Consider the following 21,492-nt stretch of genomic DNA (forward strand, 5'->3'; position numbering starts at 1 on the left):
GACCGAGAATCGAACCCGGGACCTCTGCGTGGGAGTCCAGCATGGTAAGCGTTCGGCCACGGAGGCAGTTGCAATATAAAAATCAGGTAATAGTTTTTAGTAATTTGACATAATATACAATAAGGAGATAAATTATTATATTTTTTAAAAGAAAACAAAAAATCCGGTTTATTCCCAGTAGTTCCATGTACCCAGTTCCACGTGGAACAATTGTATCTCAAAAGTTCCACGCATGGAACAAGTGGGAATAAATTAAAAGCCGTAGTGAATTCGGGCTATCATGGCTTTGGAGCGCAGTTTTCGTCGAGTCACCGCCGTTTAATCTCATGAGCTCATTGAGCTCTAGGAAGAACAGCTTAAGTCTTATAAGAATTTAGAAGTAAAAAACATTAAACCTACACTAAACTTGTCCTTGATTATCAGCTTTCGTTAAGCCAAATTCGAATTGTGCTAACGTTTCTCTTCACCTAAAAGATGACCTAAGAGGAACACAGTACATCGTATTTGTCATAAAGGTAATGTACACCTAGTGTTCTCAAGATTTCATTATAAAATTTGTTTTTCCCGCTTTTTGGATTTGGAGCATCGTAGCTAGATCTCAACCCCATATCTTTCTACATTACTTTTGATTACAATGACCCTCCCTACCGACCCTTAAGGTATACGAGAAGGACACTTATAGCCTGTGCGTTCACAGGAACCTTTTAATTTCAGGCTTTGACCCCAGCCCTGATTCAGAACTCTTCGACATTTTAATCGAATCGTTCGATTGTACACCATTCTTATTTGAAATACAGACCTGAAATACGTCTAGTTTAGGCACCAGTCTCGCACAATATAATTCTTTCTTTTTTCTTTTTTTATGTATAGTGCTTGTTATTATGCTCAATGTACCTATATTGTGGTGAGAAAATAAACAAACTTATTATTATTATTGTCGAATTGAAGGGCGCTTTTCGAGCTATCCAGTTAAACGTTCAATTCGGAATTGGATACGATATCGTTATCCAACAACGTTTACGGAAACAGATTATAAGAAAAATCAAAAACCTTCTATGTACATTTTTAAAGACATTAAAGACCTAAAATGTGGGAATGCATTAGTCTAACATTAAAATAAATTAATAAAATTGAACAAAATCCAGACTATAATTAAAATAATAAGAGATTTCCATATTACATTCTTGCTTTATAACTGTGTTCTGAATAACGTTTGTAGCCTTTGCCGGTCGAGAAGTTCGACAAATCGTACGGGTGTGACGTCATTTCGGTTCGGTTTCGAATACGACAGTTTGACGTTCGATTCGGTTATTGTGAATAAAAATAAAAAGAAATCGTACGATATCTAATCGAATCGGTTGACAACTGAGTTATAGTAATGTTCTGAATCGACCACCAGATTAGCCAGTGTACAGGGTTGTCACAGACCGTTGTCACTGGCTTCCAAGAGGCTAATGCCTCGGGTGAGACGCCCCGGGTGCACGTACCCTCCCTAGTTTCCAGATAGGTACCGGAGCCGCACGCTCACTTCCCGTTGCACATTGCATAACCAACGGTTGCCACCGCATCTCGTAACGAGATCTGTTTTAAATCGTTTAACCTAATTTGTAAGTAACATTTTCTAGTAGCAGTAGAGCTCGTTGTGAAGGAGTTCGTACAGGGAAGTACTGCTACCTTACCTATTTCTGTCGTCAAGTAGTAAATAAATAAATAAATAACGCACACACTCAACATAGCCCCGCACTAGGGAAACCCTGTGTCGCGGGTGCCATGGACACACACATAGATAACCACAAATTACACCCAAACTCACGAGAGAAATAGTTGTAGGCCATACAACTATTTCTCCCGGCTCGGGAATCGAACCTGGGACCTCTGCGTGGCAGTCCGGCATGGTAACCGTTCGGCCACAGAAGTAGTCAAAAGTAGTAATGTGATTATTACTGTAACTGTTATGGACAGGCCTGTTGCTTACCACCAGGCGCACGACTTGTTCGTCTTGATACTTGATATCATAAAAAAAATATCTGTTTTATCGACTGAAAGCCTACAGTGCTATTCATCATCATGAGTTAAGGCTTCGAGTCCCTCTTCCCAAGGTTTCCTATTACCCCCTGATGCTAAATAACTTTTTAAATTTTAAATTCTGAGCCAAGATAAAGACTCGCTATTTTCTATTTAATTTATTATTAATCATCTATCACCTACCACAGAGACATGAAGAAACAAACCTCTTTAGTCGTTGTCAATACAAATCGTTTTTCACACCACAGTGCTCTCATAACACACCTACAATACATCCAAATGAGAATCTTATTCAACTAACTTTAGCACAAGCCACGAGTTCATGATTACTATATTATTATGTGCAGTGAAACATGTATCAATGAATAGTCCCTGCAATGCATAAAACTGTGCGTAACGTGTCTTTACAATAGGAGTTATTCACAATAGTTTCAAAGTGCTAAGAATTTGACAAAGGATGTTTCAATTAATTAAAAAATAAAAACTTTCCAGTGATTCATGATTCCAGTCACACAGCCACCGAAACAATGAATTTATTGCAAACCAAATTTCCCGATCGCATAATTTCATGAAATTCAGCCGTTAAATGGCCAGCTCGATCATGTGATAATAACATAAAAATTGCAACTACGAATCTTAAAATCTATAATACAAGGCATTGGCTTAGCGTTGTAAGAAACTCGAGTCCGAGTGTCTACATTTTAGGATTCGACTCCAATTCACACCATTCATAAATACAAAGACTCCACTGCTCGATGTATTACGAGCTTATCGAGTTTCCGAATAGACTCGAGTTCCACATTAGTGCTCGAGTCTATTTATGTAACGAGTCGTGAGTCGTGTGTCTGGTAAGTACCTACTGAGGGGTGTTGTAGTGCAGTGTATTAAACTGTAGCATAATTAAGTATTATTTATTTTTCTTTTATAAATCACCATATTGGGTTTTTGTTTTTTATTTAATTCGAGAGCAGTAGTAATTGTTCATAAAGTTGAACCCTGCATGTAATATTCGAGACTTTGCAGTGTGGAAGTCGCTTTGAATCGAGTTTTGTACAAACTCGAGTCGACTCGAGTTCTTTTTAGACTCAAGATCGAGCTCCAATGACTCGCGCTCGACTTGACTCGGACTCGTGAGTTTTTTAGGCCACTGACCCGTGTAAAATGGAGTCGAGTTTATAAATGTAGACACCTGGTTTCGAGTTTTTTACAACACTACATTGACCCCTTGGCTACCGTTGGTTCTTAGAGGTACTTACCATCCATTAGGATTCAGTTTCTCCTTCTCCCAATCATCAGAACTTTCATCATGTTTTCGCATTCTTATACTTTGATTCACGAAATGATAAGCAAGAGTAACACCACATAAAAAACTGGGTTTGAGTAACTGGGTTTTATGGCACTTGTTTTTTTTATTGGTTATGTTTATTTAAAAAAACTTATTTTGTGTTTTAATTTACGTAAAATTAAAAGGTACATCCTTAAAATCCTTTCGTAAGATAGACTCTACTTTTGTACAATATAATCATACAAGTTTATATAAATGGCTTGTTGTAGTAATCATAGTTTTAAATATGAACACAATTTGTCTGAATTATAATTCATAAATAATAATTATCACAGATTGAAATGCCGACTATATTTACCTAAACCTCAAGGAAGTAAATAGATACAAATGGATAATACCTCCTTCTGAAATTTCTGAATTATTGCATTTATTTTGTTATATTTTGCAATTGCTTCATTAAATCAATACAGACAAGTTGGGTCAATTTGAACACGTTTCTCAGGTTTTATGGATGTTAAAATTAAAAATGTATTGATCGAAACAGGTTTTATTGACTGACGAATGTCCTTTCATACCCAAATTTAAGTAAAATGACGTAATAAAAAAGCTATTTAAGAAAATTGCTTTGAATGGCCCCTTATACGCAATTTTCTTTTCTTTATTAACTTTTGGGTATCTTCGAATTTATTTTGGACAGCGAAAATCCTTCTTCACTGACAATTTAACTAACTAAGCTATGATTTTACTCGTACTTTGAATGAAAAAAAAAAACGATAATTATGCCAAACTAAATAAACTGAGAAAATAAAGCAATTTTTTTTTCCGGATTTTAATTTTTAAACGGCTTACTATGCCTGAATGTCATATCAAACAATTTACAGGTTTTTTCTTCTGATTTTTGTTTTTTATTTTTAATCATGGCGAATTTTATCCATTCTATGTAAATTACTTGAAGTTTGGGTAAATATATTCTACGAATTTCGATGTCTGATAATTAGTTACGCTCAAATTACAATATTTGGAATTAAACACGTTGCGCACTTTAAAGTTAATGTCGTTGTTCACCCGCGGATTGACTGGCACAAATCTACTAAAGCGGAATATTTATACAAGATTTGATGTACTTGCGTCAGTATTGTCTGAGATAATTTAGCGTTTAGACTAGGCAGCAGGTGATTTACAAATTATGGTTTGAAACATAGAACAATAAATACAGCAGAAGTGATTAGTTTGCGTGGCATTATGCCAAGAGTACGCGGAGTACCACCAGTAGAAAAATGTCTTACTTCGAGATTTATTTTATCCAATTTTAATAAATTTGCCGTTTTTTGTTTATTGTGACACATTTTTTGTTACTTAAAAACGGAAGTAAACCTTATGCCCTTGCAATATGGTCGGGTTTTTTTGGAAACTATGTTAACATCACGTTGTTCTGTTATTGACCGCTAGATGGCAGCACATTGATTGAAATTGCAACATAAAATCAAAACATCGTAACTTGCAAAACTAGTTATTGAACTTTCAGCGATATGCCAACAGGATAAAGTTTAAAGTATATTAACAGTCCAGAATTTGTTACATCTTTTTAAATTAGATACTACGACCAATCATTATCGAGATTTTGTAATGTTTATCATTTGATTGTGCGAGTTTTGGTGACAGCGGTTCTGATAGTAATCGAGGCTGTAGAATATTCTTTTATGGATAAAATAATTGACGCGCGCAAATGACCTTCTTGTCACCTAATGGAAAGCAGGGTTCGAAATTAACAAGATTATTTTCTTTAATAATATCATTATATTATACGATAATTATTATGCTGACTCACAATTTTCTCTCTTTACGTTTTGACTAAAAACGTTAATCAGTGAGAAAACTAAGTCAACACGAAGAAAAATCTTTGGGAAAATGATCTGGTTTATGCCTTCTTTTTGAGATTGACATTAGACACGTTGAGATACTAATTGACACAAACGCATGGTATGCCATTGCTAGTAGCAGCATTGCGTAGCTCCAATTGATTTTGTGGAAAGCCTCGATGAAGTCGTCGATGGAGCATGCACGCCTAAATAATCCCTATTGACTCTCGCCTTGAAAAGGTCCAAGTTACAGTGTTCAGGGAACAAATCAGCAGAGAGGGGAAAGAAAGCGATGGATGGAATTATTTCATGTCTCTTTGCTGGGAAATGCTGGTAAGATTCTTCGCCACCACTCCTAGACAGTAGTTAAAAGAAGTATTTTCTAATTCCAAAAAAAGAATTTTTACTTCATTTCTTTATGGTGGAATATTTTAATGACATACTACTGAATAAAATGGAAAGGTACGGATTACGCGGTAAACCGTTGGATTGGTTGACATCATATTTAATTGACAGGCAGCAATGTACCGAAGTGACATATTTCTGTAATAAAACAAACACTGTGATCAGTAGTAGATCCCACTACAGGAAGAATAATAGAGGCATCCCCCAAGGTAATGCACTGGGACCACTTCTCTTTCTGTTCTACATTAATGATCTTCCAAGAAATACTAGTAAACAAATGGTATTATTTGCTGTTACAAAGTGTGAAAAGAAAGAGCAATACGAACATGCCATTAATAAAGCTATAAGTGACATCATGGGATGGATGGAATGGAAATGGTCTCAGTATAAATCTAGCAAAAACTAATATCATGCAATTTCACTCATTTAAAAGACTACCGTTGGACTTATACATTTCGTTTAATCTTGTTAATATAGAACAAGTTAAACATACAAAATTTCTGGGCCTTATCCTTGACAGCAATTGCAAATGGAAAGAACATGTTGACAGCTTGTGTAACAAACTTTCTCGGTTTATGTACCCATTGCGAAAATTGGTACAGAATGCGTCTGTGGATGCGGCCTTAACAGCTTATTTTGGGTATGTGCAGTCAGGCCACAAATTACGGTATTTTTTTTGAGGACCTCAGTAGAATTTAAGCAGGTATTTAAGATGTGAGAGAAACCTGTGTACGTATCATTTGTGGTGGATCTCAAATGGATTCGTGTGAGCCATCAAAGTCAAAGAATAATTGATTCCATAGGTAAAATAAATTTACACTTGAAAACGTCACATTTAAGCTACTGCTCGTTCACTGAGCTGACCACCCTGAGAAGAACTAGCAAGAAATTCTTTTCAAATTAACTTAAATGCTATAGAATATACTTCGAATCAAATTTGTGTGGATTCTGGAGCCGTGTCGTCTTTGCATACATCTTTATCTAACACGTAATTATCAATTTTGTAATATGACTTTTCAATTAAAATTTTTAATGTATTTTTTAAACTTAGGCAATGATTGTCTTAATATATGCTCCAGAATCTTATTGTAAAAACGTATACAGTTCCCCATAAAAGAGTTGTTTACCTTGGTTAAACGAAATCGTGGTACCATGAGTTTGGACTTAGCCTAAAGGTTAATATTATGGATATCTTCTTTCTTATTGAAATTATGTATATTTTTAAGGGCACATAAAATATTTGAGTAAATGTACTGTGATGCCACGGTCATGATACCATTCTCCTTAAACATTTTTACTGAGAGAAACCCTAGAAATCCTAGAAGATCCCTAAACGGGACACACAACGAACCGCTCGTTTATGCAATACAAATATGGTTTGTATGTCTGTCGCTTTGTTCCACATGAGAATCCCGTAAGACATTATACTATGGCAGTAACTAAAGTATACTAGTCTAGCAATAATAACATCGGTAAGCTCACGTATTCTGCGGACTGATAGGAGAGGACTGACAGGGAAGATATATGTGGGAACCATTGGAGTTTACTATCTAAGGTCACTCCCAAGAAGATTGCTTTATTAACAAGGTCTAACTTTTCTCCGTTTATTTCTATGCTTGGACTAGTTGATTTTACCTTAGGTAATTTAACACTCTTTGTCTTCTTGGCACTGTTTTTCGACAAGTGCAAAATTCTGCCTTTACCCTGTCTGTATATTAAGGAGGCTACTGTATTTGTCCAGAAACATCCGTAATATTTTGAAATCATAAATAAAAGGAACCATAGATATTTAAGATATGGGCATAGAATGCTTTACTCGGGCAGTCGCAGAAGCTTTTACGTAAAATCTCGGTTAGAAATACACAACAGCGTTCCGAATGAATTAAAAAAATTCGAATATGTTAAATTTAAAAACGCTCTTAGTAAATGGTTGAGTATCAAACTTTATTACAGTGTACAAGAGGTTTTTAACGACAACGGCAAATTTGGTGATTAGCGATGTGGCATGTTTATTAATAGTTTTTTTTCTCTTTCATATTCTAGTGCAACTTAATTTTAATTTTTAACCGACTTCAAAAAAAGAGGAGGCTCTAAATTCTTTTTTGTATGTATGTTACGCGATAACCCTTTTTGAACCGATTTTGATGATGGTTCTTTTTTATTGGAACGGGAATACCTTAGAAGTGGTTCATTTAAACTTGAAGAAAATAAGGGTGGCAAGCTAGGGGACGAATGGCTTTTAAGGTGGTTTTTTAGTGAGATTATAATCTGTGACATTTGATAATATTGTACACCTTCACTGTAATATTTTAATACTTTATATATACATAGGTATATAATAAATGTATTCTTATTATTTAAATAGATAAATATCAAATTTGAAACTTTGTCCTTATCGGTTGCGTCATAGAGTTGAATTTATATCTTAAGTGTTAAATTTGACGTACTCATGACCCTGTACTGTGAGTTGCAAAGGATTGAAGAAAAGTTTTAAGGCACTACCTAAACACTCTGATTACAACCAATTCTAGAAAATATCGTTTTTTAAAAGCGAAATCCGGAGAAGAAGCGGGAAAAACTGTTTTTAACCGACTCCAAAAAAGGAGGAGGTTCTCAATTCGACTGTATGTTCTTTTTTTTGTATGTATGTTACGCGATAGCTCCGGTATTTGTGAATCGATTTTCAAGATTATTTTTTTGTTGGAAAGAGGGTACCTCCATAGTGGTCACATTTCATTTTGAAGAAAATCATCCACCTCGAAGGGTGCCTGTTCACGCATGAAGATTCATTTTTATAAATAGCGCCTAACTTTAATTTAGGAGCAATTACTTTAATGGTTGATTTTGCTATTTCTCCAATTCAAGGCGTTTTTCTCTCAATATACTTTGAGTCGTGAGAACCTATTTTTATTATCTCCAGCGTCAAGTCCTGTATAGTGGCGAACTAGGGGATATTTCAATAAAACTTAGCAAATAGACGTAATGCCACGTACTTTTGAGGTCGGTTTTTTTAGTACTCTGTACTGAGATTATGCTATATCAAATGGGTTAGGTATTAAATACTAAAGTATAGTCTAAAACGAACTGTGAATAAATAAAATATAACTTTATACAGGGTCAAGAGGACGTTCGCTTGGCACTAAAGGTTTAAAGGAGTTGTTCCTTTGGCGGCACTAAAATAAATGGAAAATTTAACCAGGCTATTAGTTGGTTTTTTGTCGAGAGCTCTCAAAATCTAGAAAGTCAGAATTAAAAACAAATTATTTTTGACCTGCAATTTCCAGAAAATCGTTAGGGATTTTTAATACTATTTTTATAATAATTGTAAGTCAATGATTTTTATGTTATTTTTTGGCTAATATAAAATATTGACACATCAGATGTCAAAGCCATTGTTGTTGCATTTTCATTAGCCAATTAGAAATATGATTTTGAATATTTTAGCATTTAAGTTTTCCTGCTTTTTGGACTTTTTCAGTATCGCAGTGTTGCTGGAATTAATTTAACATATCTATCACACTTTTGTTTTAAATAAATAAATAAAAATGCAGGTCACCATATTTTTTTAAATTATTTTGCTTAGCTCTTTATTTCAAGCCTATATCTAGCAAAAAAATTGAGACTGGTTAAATTAAATTTTTCTGGGAATAAAGTACCAAGCTCCATACTGATTCAGTACAAGTCCTTTAAAGAGTTAAAATGCCGCTTGCAATAATATCGGTTCAAAGTCCAAAGTGTCAAGCTTGATGTGCTCTTGACTGTACACAACTTTTATATGGAGATATTTATCTTTAAGTACTACAGAGAACCTACTAAATTTTGGTTTTCAACTATTAGGCATTAAATTCACGTTTATCTCAAAATTTGTCAACTGCCCAGCGGTTTAACGACACGTGTCGCGCCGCTCGCTGTCACGTCAGTCGCCATCGGGCGCTTGTCGACGTTGGATCCGGGTTAAACTTTCTCCGCCTGTTCCTATATTTTTCTTATTAATTTACATATTGTATATACCGCGATAATTATTAAAGTATTTATATTATATAAGGAAGAGTTTTGGCCGAAGGGTGTCATCTATCCGACGTTTCCAAGGCCAGTTACCGGACACCCAAGTTCCGTTAAACGTCGCAGTCCATACGTGTAAATAAATAAATACATTGTTATATTATAAAAAAAAATCAAAATAACTATCGTGTAATTACCAATGATAATTATCAGTTCGAACAGTGATTACTACCGACCTTAGAGAATTGTTAAAAATTCAAACTAGGAAAATAGTTCTGAACAAAATCAATACAAACTCGTGTCAAATTCAAACCGTGACCGAAACAGAATTTGTTCCATACGAAGAAACAAACGGACTCAAGAAATGTATTGAAGATTTAAGCCTTTTGTTTAAAATCCTTTTGTTTGTCAGTGTGTAAAGATTAAACACGCGCCATTAAATTTATAAAACATATTTACTCCGCTTATCCTTTAGAAATCTCGTTAATAGAGCAGGTGTGACGTTTAAGCTAATTGTACATTATAGTTACTCAAGAATTACGATTCTTATTTTGACTATACACGCTGATTCGGTATTTATTTTCTACCTATAAAAATGCTACCTGGTACCAGTGCCGGCTTGGTATCTAGGGCGCAGGGTCAGAGGGCGCAGGGTCAGGGGGCGCCTCGCGACGCTTCCAAAGAGCCTACGACCCTCGAGGCGCAAGCTAAGTAAACGGACATTGCTTCCCAACATAATTTATAATTGCACCTGAATTCCCAATCAAGGAGAAAAATAAAAATAAACTTTATTTCATAGGTAAGCATTATTACACTTGAAATCGTCACGTTGGTTAAACCCTACCGCTCATTCGTAAGCAGATTCCCCTGAGAAGAATGAGCAAGAAACTCTAGGGGTTGCTCTTTGTAACTAACACTTGTACACATTCCACATTTGCAATATATATTTTTTTGTTTTCAAACATCAGAGATGAGATCGAGACTACCTCCTTGAGCTAAACGAGTTACTATAAATACGTAGAAGTTGTATAATAACCTTACATATAACTATAGTTCTAAACCTCGTAAATGGCAAATTTTGTGTATCAACCGGAATCTTGTTATAGAAGTGTATACATTGCCCCTTAAATGAATTTTGTGAAGACGACCATCAAGAACAGCTAATTTATTTTTATTCCTCGTACTAATGTTATGTCTGTCACTATTTGTCTTCAAGTATTCCATTTTGATCGAAGTGCCTACTAGAGGTGAGGTAGAGATGCGCGATATTTTTCTTTGAATCGATTTCTTTGGATCGTAATGGATCATACGCCTCTAAATCGATCCACAGATCGGATCGTTTTCTCTTGAATAGATCTCATAGAAATCGTTTCAAAAATTAATTTCGATGAAAAAAAATGTTGACAGAAATTTAGGCTTCAGTCGGTTACGATTTTCGTTTAGAAAGAGTAGCCAGAGAGAAAAGACGTTCAGATGGCATTATAGAACTAGCAACAATAGCTAAATATTGTAGACTTAATGTATTTAGACGTTGCCAAAATGCTTTTCTTGTAGGCCAATACAAAATAGGGGTTCAGAAACAAACTGTTTTGTTTAAATTATGAATACGATCTAGACGATTCGATTCATCTTAACGTTGAATCGATCTTCATAAAAATTGAATCGTAATGTGCATCCCTAACTAGAGGGCGTCAGGGTATTGATCGCACTTGGGCGCTGCACGAGCTGGCACCGGCGATGCCTGGTACTGTTTTTTGTCCAGCTGGATACAAAATAACCTCAGAATAGAGTACTAAAAAAACCAACCTCAAAACTTCGTGGAATTACATCTACTTGCCAAGTTTTATTGAAATCGGTTAACGAAAACCGGATTCATACCTAGTTTGCCAGCATTGGAGGTGGAATGTTTTTTCAAATTTAAATGGGACCAATGCTGAGGTACCCTCTGTTCAACAAAAAATAATCATCAAAATCGGTTCCGAATGCCGAATTATCGCGTAACATACAGACAAAATAAAAGTCCAATTGAGAACCTCTTCCTTTTTTGTTAATTCAAGATTTAATTTGAAGTATTTTTTCGGATCCAAATCGCGAATATTTATTGTCTGTTTGACTGAACAACCGTGATCATGGGACATGTGGAGGGCCCAAAACGTTGGTTTGTTTGAAAAAACAAATGTACGCGATTTAAATAAAATAAATTAGTTTCATTTCTAATGTGTAACAATCGCAAAAACCTAAAAACTCGATAGTTAAGATTTGAAATTGAACTTTATGCCGCTTGTCTCTATCTATGTGCGTAATAAAATTATAACAAAAGTAGACTTAACGAGTTGTTACGAAACTTGTATTGTAGCATTCAAAATAATAGTAAACTCGAAATTGCATCCTTATAGTGTTGCATTTTGTTCGATATGTTTTTATCGATAACTTCACATCGCGTTAAAGATTTAAATTAATCGCCGATAGTGCATCGACCTCTGATTATGATAATTATTTATAGTGCTCATTCATTTATATGTTCGAATACAATTTACATACAATTTTATTAATGAAATAAATGTATTTGTTCCAGTCTTATATTTACATCTATCTGTACTTTTAATAATGGTTAATAATTTAAGTGACATTCATATACTATGAACAAATTGCTTTATACATGATGCAATAATAATATTAGGTTAGGCAACGCATATAAAAACTAATTACTTAAAAAAAGGAATCGCATTAAGATTAGGTTACAAGGGAAACATTGCAACACAACTTGACCCTTATAACACATATTTACAAACTCCACATGCTTAGTCGATAAAGAAGTAAATTGCTGTGCCAACAAAGTAAGTATCAAGGAGTATATCACGTGTATCCCATTGAAATGTGTCGGCATAATGAAGGCATAACGTATGGATTGTACGATAACATAATTCGATACACAGTGAAATGACGTTGATCCGGTCATTTTGTTACGATGTTGAGATACTGGCAAGGTTAAGTATTCATAAAAGACGTCGGTACGATATATCTTTTATCTTTACGATCAAATCAAAATGTTTCTCATGGTGATCGCAATCTACTTGGACATAGATAGACAATTATTAATGGGGTATGTAAGCAATGACGATATTTGATGGAATTTTTTTATTGAATATCAAGTGACGGGACAAACAAGTCCCGCATCTTGTGATAAGTGATATGCTTATCAATGATAATTTCAGTGCCACTCAGAGATTTCAATCGCAAAGATCGGAGGGTCACTGCCACTGCACCTGTCACACAGAGATTTAAGTTGACAATAACCTGAATTTCACGAGCAACGTTACCCTTGCAGTAACGCTTATATTACTGCTTGGCGTCAGAAGTACAAAATATGGCAGTACTTCCCTGGGCCACTTCTTTTTATAAGGATCTCTATTGTTCATAAAATAGTGCTTTTTACTCGTTTAAAGACAAACCCAAAGATGAAAAAAACAAGCCCAATAAATCAAATAATCAAGCAACAATACTTTGCGAAATATTCAACGCTGTATGATAAACAAAAAAAATCAAATGACCTACCTATGCTGATGAGGACATGTCTTTATCTAGTAATATTCTTTATCCTATCATATTCTTTGTCTTGCAAGGTTCTTTGTCTAGTAGTGATCTTGTCTTAACTTTTATTTTAACAATATGGTTATAGAGATAAGTACATAGAGAACCGGCTCTAGATGCAATCTTAGGTAAAGGAATAGCGAGTTATTTGCGCAAAATGTCGTTACCCTATACAGAGGAAGTGCAATTATGCAGCGCACTCGAGATAGTGACTGATTCTGATATAACTACTTATGTGTGTGAAATGTAAAGCATAATAACCATTGACTTACAATTTATATGGACGTCGGGTCCGCGCTAAAACGTGTCCGAACTTATAGGGCGTTAAAATCGTATACAGAGCGTCATTCACGCTTTAGTCTTCGTTTGTTCGACTGACAGCGAAGCAAGCAAAATTAGACAGTACTGCGATGACATTACAATTTAAATTCAACGTTTTAGCTTTTTCATATTCATTTACATGTCACTACGTTTAAATAGATTGACTTGGGACATTTTTTTCGTGCTTTTTGTATTAGACCCGTCGTCCATTTATTTGTAAGTCAATGATAATAACCTATTATTTAATACATAATTTTAATTAATTCATTTTTAGAAGCAATAAAGCTCCTTGTGAAAGAGTTCGTCCAGGGAAGTACTGCCATCTTGCCAATTTCTGCCGCCAAGCAGTAATGTGAGCATTACTGCATTCCGGTTTTGAAGGGCATGGGTGCTGGTGAAATTACAGGCACATGAGACTTATCAACTTATCCCTCAGGGTGACAGGCGCAGTGGCAGTGCTCCTCAGATCTAAAACTCCGAGTGGTACTGCAACTGTTATGGACAGGCGTGTATCTTACCAAGAGGCGAACGACTTGTTAGCGCCGTCACTTAATCCTGTATAAAACTGCCTCCGTGGCCGAACGGTTATCATGCCGAACTGCCACGCACAGATCCTTGGTTCGATTCCCGGACCGAGAGAAATATTTGTGTGGCCCACATTTATTTATCTCGGGAGTTTGGGTGTAATTTGTGGTAGTCTATGTGTGTGTCTAGGGCGCCAGCGACACAGGGTATACCAGTGCGGGGCTATGTTGAGTGTGTGAGTTTTTTTAATATTATAAAAAATAATAATAAAAAAAGATGAAAAGACATTCAGCTACTTTGATGTCTTATGAATAGATTAAAACAGTTTTCATTGAAATAGGACTTCATTGACACGCTCTTAAAACTACTTCTTACGTTCCAATTGTTTAATTTAAGATTTGTGTCGGACTTCCAATTGTTTTCATTAGGTATTCAAGCTATATTGACGTTTTCGATGTTCCAACGGTTTATATTGTGTGCGCTCTATGAGGAGGTCCCGGGTTAGATTACTTGAAGGACTTTGTGTTCTGGGAAGTGCCCCAGAGTAAATTCTGTTGTTCTGGTACACATAGTACAGAGAATTCCATAGTTTCAAACCAGGCATTGGTGTGGTCTCATCATGTTGGTTGGTTTGACCCACGCTTACATACGAAATCAATTAAATGCAGTATGGCGTGCAATAAGAGCCTACTTCGTCCTCTTCCATCTGCATGACCTTTGTTACAATGTGACAATTATTTGAAATTATTATTATGTAGCTACAATGCAACGAGACCATCAGGTTTTTATGATCGAAGAAATGTTAAACTGCCTCTATACCTTGCAATGAAATTAGAATAGGATCACTTATTACCGATGTTGACAAAACAAGGTTGAACTAATTTATATAAACCTTGAATTGTTTAACGAATAACAATTGAAAAAAGGAAAAGTTGTCTCTAGCCTGATCTAAGAATGTTTTCTTTGTTTGAATTGAATTTGAATTTGCTTGTTAATTTCATTTGCCCAAAATATTGTCTTACAAGATTTACCTTGTTTATATGTGTACATAGTTGGCACCTTAGAATAATAACGCATAGCATTAATAACGCTAACCACTTCTACTGTATTTATTGTTCTGTGACGATATCAGTTAGTGCCAACCTTAGAATAATAACGCATAGAAACCTACGAGTAGTTCGCGCACGCTAAGTGAGGCAAATTGAAGCGCTCCCAATGGGCCTATATGAGCGGGTGGGCCTTTAGTGCTCAAGGCCGACTTGCACCGCGAACAGCTCAAGAATTTTAGCTAAAAATGACGACATGTGCGGTAACTGAGTGTAAAAATACGTCAGACAAACATAAAATAGACACTAACATCACATTCCACAAGGAAGTAACGCGTTTCAACTTGTATTTTTATATAAATATTCACTAAAACCGAAAATTAACCTACTACTAAAACTAGCCTACATGAATTTGATTTTTGCCTCACTTGTGACAGTTCGTTTGATATGAAACTATCATTCTATGCGTTATTATTCTAAGGCACTTGCATTGCGTTTTCTTCCGTGGATTCACTATACAGTATTCTGTCACTATACAAAATAGTAGTTTATGTGACTGTTACATAATGAAAAGCATTAAAATACGAGTGGGTTTATGAAACGAGCAGACGAGTTACATATACTGCTTTGTCTACACACATATTATAAGCTCTCTATGATGTGTTCAGGAACCGCGTGTTACGACTGGCGAAATGGCGGCAAAAGTTTTCTCACGCATGTCCCACAACCGTAGTTTTATTTTTAATTCATAGACAAACTAGAATCGGCCCCAATTATCATATCGTTCGATATCAAGTAACGTGTGTATTGTCAAAATTGTTTGCTATTGACATTTCATGTCGAATAAAACTTCATCTCGACTGATATTAGAATTGAGGTCCAATCAAATTGTTTTGTTTTTCAGTGATGTTCGAAATTTGAATGTAATAATAACATCAAATTCGTTGTTATTATGAAGTAATAATTTTTTTTTAATTTATTAAGGCTTTGGCAAAGCCATCAGCCTAAACATGAAGTTTAAATATGTTTCTGTAAATATGGCTGCCACAAAGAGGATAGGCAATTTGAGGCGGCGTGCTTGGATTGACTCGGGATTCCTTAAAACGGGCCGATACGGGTATTTTATTTCGAGATTCGTATAATTTCGCGTTTTAATCTTCGATTAAGGCACAATAGCACTATCCTATTCCACTTTAAACTAGATTTCACAAAATAATTGAAAGTCAAAATAAAAATGACACTTTTCCCTCCAAAAGGTCCAGAGCGAATCACCTGAAGTAATAATAACATTTTCACAGATAAGAAATTTGTTCTAACAAAACAGTTTACCTTTGTGCTGGTCGTAATTTGCGGTTTTTGAACACATTATAGAGAGTTTATGTTAAGTGTGTAGATAAAATACGTTTTTTTATTTTTAATGTCATTGTTCTTTTGGATTTGAAAGTACGAACTTTATAATGCAAAAACCCCGTGTATATTGTTTGCGTAGAATTTTGCTACAAGACATAACGAATGAATTATGCTGTATAAGCATCATCAAACAATTTACCAGTAACTCCGTGAAGGGTGTCGTCATTTTAGGATAGTGTCTTTTTGCACATGTTTTGCATTAAGACTAATACAATACAGGATTGCTGAGCCAGATCGAAGCTGGTTAGGTATAGAGTAATAATAATTTATCTTTTTATATTCGAAGTTTAAAATTAAGTTTCATGGCATAATTTGTTTTTATGAATCCCTTGTGACGATATTGCATAATAAGAAATGTTAATTTACATGAAAAGATTATGAGGAATAGTGATACTAAACGAAATTCTCAAAAGTAGCTATATTTTATTGTGGTAGGTGAAAATTTGTATAATACTTCTAAAACTATGTAGATTCCCTTTTATTTCCGCTGAAAACCACATTCAAAAATCTTCGTTTAGTAATGATCTTTTTGATCTTTTTTTTCTAACGCACACACTCAACATAGCACTAGGGAAACCTTGTGTCGCGGGTGCCATGGACACACACATAGACAACCACAAATTACATCCAACTCACAAGAGAAAAATGTAGGCCATACAAATATTTCTCCCGGCCCGGGAATCGAACCTGGGACCTCTGCATGGCAGTCTGGCATGGTAACAGAGGCAGTTATATAGTAGTAAGAAATTGTAGTTATCACATAATCAAAAATTGAGCATTGTGTCATTGTCATTCTCAGTGTGCGATATAATATTGTATACATTGACTTCTATCGCAAAAATGGTTGTATTTTTTTATGTAGTATGTAATTCTATTATACTATTGTAAGTCAATGTACTGAGCTATAAAATTATAAAGCATGAAATGAGTATATTAATTCAAATTTAATAAAATTGTAACACCTCTAGAATCGGAGGTATAATTTTAGTCCATTCTAGTCCTTCCAATATATTAAAGTTTTTTCCCTGTAAAGTTCTGAATTTGGGCTTACAATTATTTACGAAGTAGAGATTAACTCAATGAAATTACATAATTACCTAATTTTGTGGAGTATAGACTGTGAACTGGCAATCGGTACTATCTGAATTTTGACAACTTTACGGGTGAAGAAAAAAATGTTTGCGTCATTTATATAGCATCTGATTTATTAAATAAAAATACGTAGTTTTTAAATATTTTTATGACACATACCCTACGCATTTTTATTTAGTAACCCCTAAGAGTAAATCAGATGCTACATAAATGACGCAACCAATTTGTTTCTTCATCGTGTAAAGTTGTCAAAATTAAGATATTACTATCTTAACCGTTAACCGATAACCGTTACCGGTTGCCAGTTCACAGCCGATCATTATGTTTTTATGTATTTTTAAAGATGGATTTTGATCATAATGTTTGAAGATAGGAACCTGATTATTAACCACATTGGTTGTTTAAAACAATGACGAATTGAACGGAAATTCATTGGTGATTAGCTCGTTTTCCGGTGGATAGTTAAATTACATATTTTTTTCATGTTACGTAGGTGTTACTTATTAGAAATATCAAAGGCATAAATGTAGCGAGATCTTTTGTAAAAAGTAACGTCATGCTGAAGAAACACGTGACTAACATCTGCTAATTTATGAAACCATCTACAATGACTTATTGTCTTAAGCATTAGATCGTGTCGCTGTAGTCAATATCCTTGTGTAACATACTAGTGAAACCTTATTGTGTTTTAAAGTAAGAAGAGAGCGATTCGTTCTGTGTCAGGTTCTCGGGTTTTTCTCTCAGGGAAAAGTTTAAGGAGATTGGTATCATGACGTGTGATGCCACACAAATATTTTGCTTGCCCGTAAAAATTTTCGAAAATTTCATGAAAAAATAAGATATACAAAATATTAACCTTAGAAGTAAGTCCAAAGTCATGGTACCACGATTTCGTTTAACTAAGGTAAGCGATTCTTTTACGGGCAACTGTATACGTTTTTATAATAAGATTCCGGAGAATATATTAAGATTATCATTTCCTTAGTTTAAAACTTACATTAAAAGTATTTTAATTGAAAATCCCTATTACAAAATTGAAGAGTATGGAAAGACAACAAGTCTAGATTCCACACAAATATGATTCAAACTTATTCTATAGCATTTAAGTTTATTTGAAAAGAGCAATCCGTAGAGTTTCTTGCTCGTTCTTCTCGGGGAGGTCAGCGTAGTGAACGAGCAGTAGCTTAAAAAATGACGTTTTCAAGTGTAAAAATTTTACCTATGGTATGATTATTTGATTTTCAATAAAGTTTTCGTTGTTAATATTATAGTAGCCGTGAAAGAGCCGTGAAAGTATACTTCGCAGACTTCCCTTACCTATTTCTGCTGCCAAGTGTTCACTGTTTTAAAGGGTCTTTATCAATTTATGTCTCAGGCTGACGAGCGCAGTGGCACTGCCTAATTTTGAGTAGGCGTTTAACATTTCAGTATAAAACTTTAATTGTTGCTTGTTTTTTTTCAGGTGCCGTAATCTTTATCATACAGCAACAAGAAGAGCAATGAAATTTTATCGTGAACAAAGCACTCATCTTCTTACGTATAAAATGTAGCAGCAGTAGAGCTCCTTGCAAAAGAGTTCTTCCAGGGAAGTACTGCCACCTTACCTATTTCTGCTGCAAGGAAGTAATGTCAGCATTACTGGTGGGTCGCTTACCACCAGGCGCACGACTCGTTCGTCCCGTTATTTGGTATTATAAAAAAAAATATAAATTTTCCACAAGCTTATACGAATTTATTAACTTACTTATTTGTGTAAAATTGCCATTGATAATATAAATTACGAGTCTTCAGTCATGTATTTCAGTGTAAAACGTATGTTATGTATTTAGTGTGACTTGACCAGTCTTAAAATGGTATATAGCTAATTTATTGCACAAACGTGTTACATAGTGTCGTTTCGCGAAATAAATTCTTAGTAACTGTTTTTAACTTAGTGGCTTTTTATTCAATTTGAAGATGAACGGATTGAAATACAGGTTTTAGCGTTAAGGAAATTGTATACTTATTATACCTTAGGGGAAATACGCAATCCTCGAGTGAATATAATTGTAGCTTTAGTAGTGTGAGCAATAATACACAGTGCTTGTGACGGTGACGCATTTTTCACGTGACTTTAAGTCAGTGCTAAAGACTTACATAAATACCTATAGCAATTCACATTTTTTCCACAAGCTAAATACGACGAGTAAGAACTACAATAATTATTTTCTTACTTACAAATGCTACAAATAGTCGGTTGCTTCACAACAAAACCTAGTAAGTAGGTTGCCAGATAACGTGCTAAAATCAATGAATATATTTACATTTCTCTTGAAAACGTGGCTTGTTGAACAATCACTATATTGTGTGATGCTATTAATTTATTGTTAGTAATTTGACGATAATATTTTTATTTGTATTTTAATTTTTTTATTATTGTTTTTATGCAGCTTATTATTATTAAAATCAAATCAAAAATCAAAATAATCTTTATTTCATAGGTAAGCATTATTATACTTGAAATCGTCACATTGGTTAAACTCTACCGCTCATTCGTAAGGCAGATTCCCCTAAGACGAATGAGCAAGAAACTCTAGGGGTTGCTCTTTGTAATTATTTATTTGATTTGATAATTTTTCGGGTTTGTTAATTTTTTTTACTTTTAACTTTTTTGTTATCAATAAATGGCTAAGTGCTTTAGACACAATTTTACAGGACGTCGGTGTTTGTCGGCGAAAGCGCCATTTCGAAAAATGTTATCAGGAAAGCATGCTTTGTGTTTTAACGACTGATTTTAAATATTTGCGTCCTGTTTTAAAAATAAATTTTGGTTTTAATTAAGTTTCAGTTTTAAAATTGAATTTAAAACAGGACGTAAATATTTTAAGACAGTCGGCAAAAACTAAAACGTGTTCCCCTAAAAAACTTTTCGAAATTGCGTTTGCACACTTTCTACCAATCACCGACGAGAGAGGCCAAAAACACAAATCAAAATCGGGTACCAATCAATGAATAAGTTGGTCTCACAAAAATGATTACGACTTATATGTTACATATTTTAGACCCCTACTAACCTGACTAATTATGTACATAATTAAGTTAATAGAGCAGCCAGAATCAAAACAGTATGAGCATTTGCTTGGTGTTTAGTTTTGTTATTGCATTAGAAATTGCAAAATTTGGAACAAAATTTGATTTTATTTGACATTAACAAAACGTTTAAAATTGTCAGTATCATTAAAGATTATTATCCATTAATTAGTGGATAGTACGACGCTGTTACTACTTCAAAATCTAGTAAGTCTCAAATGCTTGCTACGTTTTGAATTGATTAAAGTGACTTACAAGACTTTTGACCGGTCACGAAACAGATTATGTGTCTAGGTTTACTAGGTTTTAAAGCTTCCAAATCTTTGGTAAATTGCAGAACTTTGAAGCGGCTGTCAACGCAATTTGGTGAGTACTTATTATTGGAGTAGTATTCTAGTACATTTTTTAAATTGTATTTTACTAGGTTTGCGCTGGAGCTGCCGTAGTTACGACAATTATTATGGAATTATATAACTAATATAAATCAGGAAGAGTTTTGTAATTTTCCCTTTTTTATTTTTTATTAATTGGTAAACAAAACATTTAATTAGCCACCGAAACGACATTGTACAGCAATTGACTATGAAAAGAAGGTTTTCTTAACGTACAAAAAACAAAGACTACTCAATCCCAAGGAAACAATGAATTTGATTGTTCATGCTTTACAAGCATACCTAATTCACATTGGACATTGACAATATAGTACAATCTGTAGCAGTAGAGCTCCTTGTGAAGAGTTCGTCCAGAGAAGTACTGCCACTACCTATTTCTGCCGCCAAGCAGTGTGAGCATTACTGCGTTCTGTTTCTGAAGCGTGCAGGTGAAATTACAGGTATATGGGACTTTTCAATTTATGTCTCAG

The 21,492-nt window shown here is 34.6% G+C and overlaps 1 protein-coding gene across 3 annotated transcripts in view; it reads right to left on the reverse strand.

The window, feature by feature from the left end:
- LOC113240628 (solute carrier family 26 member 10) overlaps window positions 1–21,492 on the reverse strand; it is a 118,025-nt gene that overhangs the window by 49,338 nt on the left and 47,195 nt on the right. The window contains exon 1 of one of the 3 annotated variants that reach the window (XM_026477967.1): window positions 3,282–3,434. The exons of the other annotated variants lie outside the window; for them this stretch is intronic. Coding sequence (XP_026333752.1) covers window positions 3,282–3,343 — 62 coding nt within the window. The 5' untranslated portion in view covers window positions 3,344–3,434. Of the gene's footprint in view, window positions 1–3,281; window positions 3,435–21,492 lie in introns of those variants that run through there. 3 annotated transcript variants of the gene reach the window in all.

The sequence above is a fragment of the Hyposmocoma kahamanoa genome, unplaced genomic scaffold, assembly GCF_003589595.1.
Source record: "Hyposmocoma kahamanoa isolate Upper Pololo Valley unplaced genomic scaffold, ASM358959v1 160, whole genome shotgun sequence".
In the NCBI taxonomy this organism is placed as follows: Eukaryota; Metazoa; Arthropoda; class Insecta; order Lepidoptera; family Cosmopterigidae; genus Hyposmocoma; species Hyposmocoma kahamanoa.